The sequence below is a fragment of the Pinus tabuliformis genome, chromosome 8 (assembly GCF_031772625.1).
Source record: "Pinus tabuliformis cultivar Carrire ecotype Pingquan chromosome 8, CPIR1, whole genome shotgun sequence".
NCBI classification, from domain to species: Eukaryota; Viridiplantae; Streptophyta; class Pinopsida; order Pinales; family Pinaceae; genus Pinus; species Pinus tabuliformis.
The window spans coordinates 941,677,941-941,683,176 of NC_142294.1; the positions used below are offsets into that span (position 1 = coordinate 941,677,941).

A 5,236-nucleotide genomic window follows, 5' to 3' on the forward strand; every position below is an offset into this window, starting at 1 on the left:
CAGAATACCGACATTGAGCAATAGATTGCAAACTTTGCAATTGGACTTACAAGGACAACTTCCAGAGTCATTCTATGCTACACCTTCTAGAAGGCCGATGAATTGAAAACTTAATGGAAGCACAAAGAAAACCATAGATACCATTTCTGTTTACAGGCCAAGGCAATCCATAGGAAGTGATGAGGCTATGCACAGTTCATTAAAGGAGAGTTGTGCTGGGTTGGTGGGACAACTTAGTTTATGGAAGTTATAGAATCTACAGAAAGAAAATGAAACAGCAGCGATGGATTCTGAAAAGGTAAGCTAAATTATGTATGAACTTCATATTTTTCCATCTTCTTTATCAGATTCATCTTAAGGAACATAGTACACAGTTGGTGCACTTTATGTGTGACATTTTTTCATTTTTTCCTTTCAAGACATAAGTAAACAATTTGTTTCATAGAATATGTCATCACCTACACTGGAACAGAGGATGGAATCCTTCGACACACCACTGAAGACTCTTGGACATACTAAGGGCCATGATATATCTCCTTGCTTGTACACATTATTTGGACCAAAATGTAGTACGCCATTGACAAATCGTGAGCTTACATAAGATAATGATAAGGTTGTTACTGGCACACCATTTGAAAATGCTCTGCAGTCTCCATTAGTGACTGAATCAGGGGGAGTTGACAATTTTGGCAATGAATTGCCACGGTTAGTTTATGTATTTCTATCCTCTATCGCAAAATAGAGTATTTCTATGTTAGTCAATCGAACTCACATGGAAAATCCAATCTGTGATATGTTTTATTTCTCTAAAATAAAACAAAATTAACCATAAGTTGCATTACACATTTGTTTTCAACTTGCATCTCAATCAACAATATTAGGCTATATATCTCAATAAATTACTGTTTTCATTGTCACGTTCCAGGTACTCCTTTTAGATCAAGTCCTAAATTTTGGATTTTATTGCTTTAAGTTCGGGCTTGAATGTGCTTTGGAGCTGTTCAACACACTCGCCCAATAGTTGTTGCTGAGGTAAGATTTTTCTAGCCTTCATGATGAGAACTATTCTTGAATCTTTTTAGAAATGTTTGTCTTCTTTTACATTTTCGATCACTCTGTTTCAAGATCAAAGACTGAAACAAAGACCTATTGACATACCTTTTAAAGTATGGAAAGAACTTGTAAAATCATATGAGAAGTTGGATGCACAAAGAAAAGTCGGAAATGAGAGCATTCAGGTATTGAATTTTTCATTAAACATTATTTAGAATGTATTAATACTTATAAGTATCTTAGACATGTATTTGTGTGAAAATAAATTGAATTGGTTTATGTTTAAGGACAAGGCATCCAAGGCGAGGTTAACCAAGACAAAAGTCACTCATCGTAGTGGCCAGAAAGGTTTAAAAGCACTGATAACAACCTTTGTAAGTATATTAAACATGTGATATTTTTTTAATAAATTTTGTACTAGAAGAAAGTCATTGTCATCTAATTTCTCCCTATTTACTGATTGATAGGAACTAAAATATGGAAGACCTCCAAATCATTTGGAAAAGGAGGTGCTGCAGCAAAAGAGATGGGTTGAATTTGTTGTTTGGATGGACTCTATGGTATGTAATCTTAGTTGGATTTCCAATATACTTTTAAACCATATTTTCATTTTATTTTTTAGTACTATTAGATATTATATCTTACCTCATTTTATGGTTAACATTGTATAACAAAAACATGCGTTGTGTTATGTAATTAATACTAACATGTAATATTGATTTTTTTTGTCAGAATGCTATAGGTAATGATTGCCAAGACGATGATCCAAATTATGTTCAACATATATCAGGAGATGATGAGGATGAGGATGAGGATGATGGTGGTGAAGGAGGAGATGATGATGATAGTTGCAGTGTTGGTGATGATGTGGATTAGAGTAATGAGGATGGTCAAGATGATCATGAGGATGATCTTGGTGGTGGTAGCTAGGCATGCACATGCATTGTTTTTTATGAAGAAATTATTGTGTAGAATGACATTGTTATGTTTAGATGGGTGTTGTGAATTTACCCTATATCAATGAGACATTTTGATTTTGTAATCATACGATGAGTTTGATTTATGTATGTTGTTAATTTATCGTAGAATAACGATATTCATGAAATATTTTGATTTGTTAATCATATTTGAATTTTACTTGTTTTGATTAAAAATAATACTAATTTTCTTAGTATTATGTTGCTATTTTATACATGTTTTGAAAATTGTTAATGACACATTGTTATTTTTTTGGATGGATGTTGTCAATTTCTCTTAAATTTCTTTACAAATGATTTTGAATTGTGATATCTGCTTTAATGATATTTAGAAACTATCATATATTTCACTATGAATCTATAAAGGGGGTCATATATGTAAAGAAAAATATACTCTATATAAGAAGTCAAATGCGGATGTAACCATGGATGCAAAATTGAAAGTAAAATAGGAATTAATACAAAATGCAAACAATTGACATACAAAGTGTTTTAAATTAGAAGTGAAAAATTGTGCAATAGTTGACACAAAGAAGGGAACAAAACATGGCATACAAAAGGATATCAAATTGGGCAAAAACAAGGACACATAAATGGGCACCAAATTAGATGCAAAAAAAGACAACAACTAGATGTAAAATAAGATGCAAAGTTGAGCGTTAAAAATAAGCAAAAAACGTTACAAATTAATATGCCAAATGATGATGCAAATAATGGTGTAAATTTGGGATGCAAACTTGGGTGCAAAAAAGGGAAAAAAAAAAAAAAAAAAAGATGTAAGAAAAGACATAAAACAAGATGCAAAATGGGGCTGAAAAAAGGTGAAACCAAGGATGCCATATTGGATGTAAAAAATGATTCATAATCACATGCAAATTTAGGCTCGAACTCAGACACAAAATTATATGCAAATGTGGACACAAAATGAGGCAAAAAAAGATGCAAATTTGGATGGTGAAAACAATGTAAAACTAGACACCAAAAAAATGCAAAATTGGATGAAAAAGTCGGTGTAAATAATGGTGCAACATTGGACACAAGTAGACACAAAAAAATGGTGCAAAAAGGGGCATAAAATAGCTTAAAATTGGATGCAAAACTTGGTGCAAAAACAAATACAAAAGTAGATGTAAAAAATGGCTCTAAATTGAATGTACCATTAGACACAAAATAAGATGCAAAGGTGGACACAAGACATGACTCAACATAAGATGCAAATATAAATGCAAATTTGGATGCTCAAAATGATGTAACATTAGATGCAAGAGATGGTGTTAAAAATGATGCAAAATTGGATGAAACAAATGACGCAAAATATGGTGCAAAATGAGATGGGAAAAATGGAGACAAATCAAACGTAAATGTGGATGTAAAAAATGGTCCAAAAAAAGATGCAAAAATGGATGCAAAATTTGGTGCTAAATAAAATTCAACACATGGTGCAAAGATAGGCACCAAAGCTGGTGCAAAAATAGAAGCAAAAACTAGTGTAAGACTAGATACAAAACCTAGCGTAAGACTAGATGCAAAAACTGACACCAAATGGATGCATAAAAAGACGTTAAATTGGATTCAAAATACAGTGTAAACTTGATGCAAATGATGGTGCAAAAATGGAAGCAAAGAATGACACAAAATAGGAAGCAAAAGAGAATGAAAAATAGATGCAAAAAATGACACAAAACTAGAAGCAAAACCTGTCATAAAATAAGATGCAAATCTTGGTTCAAAATTTGACGCAAAAAATGATGCATAGTTTGGTGTAAAAAATGATGCAAAATCTAGCGTGAAAAAGGATGCAAAATCAAGTGCAAAAAAGGACGCTTTAAAAATTGTACAATAGAGCCAGATTTAGCGCCAGGTTGCTCATCACAATTACAAAAAAAATGCACTAAAATCTGGCGCTAAATCTGGTGCAAATCGCTGGTTTTGTTGTAGTGCTCGAACCATTCCTGAATTGTGAAATCCATCAGTTAGCACCCAAACCAGTCGAAAGATGGAAGAAGAAACTAAACTCAAGTTGCATGGGAAACCTGAACAGTGCGAAGGTAGGTGGTTAGGGATACCTTGCGGTGACAAGTTAACTGATGTCGCCATAGCTCGCAGTAGCAGAGGTTGTGAGCCAGCCTGAAACCCGTAGGCCAAACCAGTTGCAGAGTGGCAAGAACCTCCAACATACAACAACAAATGACCTCCCATCCGGCCTGACGCGGTGAAGCGGGTAGTTGGGTAAACCCTAAACCCTTCTCACCGTCGGATCGCCTCCCGCAAATCAACGGATGAGAGTTAAGCCAACTGTCGCAGACAATCTTGTCTCGCTGACAAATGTATGAAGTAGGACAGGCCTTGGTTAGGCCACGTGTCCCAGCATACAGTGGATATTTAATCGCGAGCCGTTTTATAGGTTCAACATTCAAAGCTCCATGTGACCTTTTAATGCTAAGCATGCCCATATTTAACAACTATGTAACATATTAAGTGTTTTAATTAGAAATGAAAACTTTAAACCCCGTATCCGCCACCCTGTGTATATTTAATATATTCTGGGTTTTCTTTTATTACTGCAATGATTTCTTATTTTCCATTTAATAGGTGTACAATAGGTGTGTAGGGTGTTACAAATGGTATTAGAGCTCAGGTTCGTACACTGAGACTCTTTGGGAATTATATGTACATGAAATGAATGTGATTTCTTAAAATTAACTAAGTAAATATGTATGTGAACATAGAGACCCACAACAATACAAAAAGGGTCAGAATGCAGAGGAGCCTAGGACCACCAAACCCGCTAGAAACAACTTATGTGAATGCTAACCCTAATATTTGGATATAGCTGGGAGAAGAATCTCGTCAAGCTAATGTTGTTTTACTCGAAACCGTTCAACAGCTACGTGCTGAGATGACAAATTTAAGAAGAGACAATGAATGGCTATGACTAGAACAGGAGATAATTATCAAAATTATATCCAATCAACAGAACCAACGAGATCCAAACCCAAGTGTTGAAGACAAAGAGAAGACCCCAATGGCTCAGCATGGAGAAGAAAATGTTGAGTCAATTAAAAAACATGGGGAAGACAAAGAAGGACGTTCAGACAATGTTTCTGACTGGCACAAAACAAAAGGATAGAAATCTGAATTACAAGGAGAATTTAAAAAAAAAAAAATGTCACTCTTTGAGGGGGAATCCGAAGAAGTAGCTGAAG

The 5,236-nt window shown here is 34.4% G+C and overlaps 1 protein-coding gene across 1 annotated transcript; it reads left to right on the forward strand.

The window, feature by feature from the left end:
- Window positions 1-283: 283 nt before the first annotated feature.
- Window positions 284-2,150, forward strand: LOC149238597 (uncharacterized). The gene is made up of 5 exons (XM_089369619.1): window positions 284-298; window positions 1,083-1,238; window positions 1,341-1,427; window positions 1,521-1,613; window positions 1,786-2,150. Exons 1-5 carry the CDS (start codon window positions 284-286, stop codon window positions 1,927-1,929), a joined length of 495 nt encoding a protein of 164 aa, XP_089225745.1. The 3' UTR covers window positions 1,930-2,150.
- The last annotated feature ends 3,086 nt before the right edge of the window (window positions 2,151-5,236 follow it).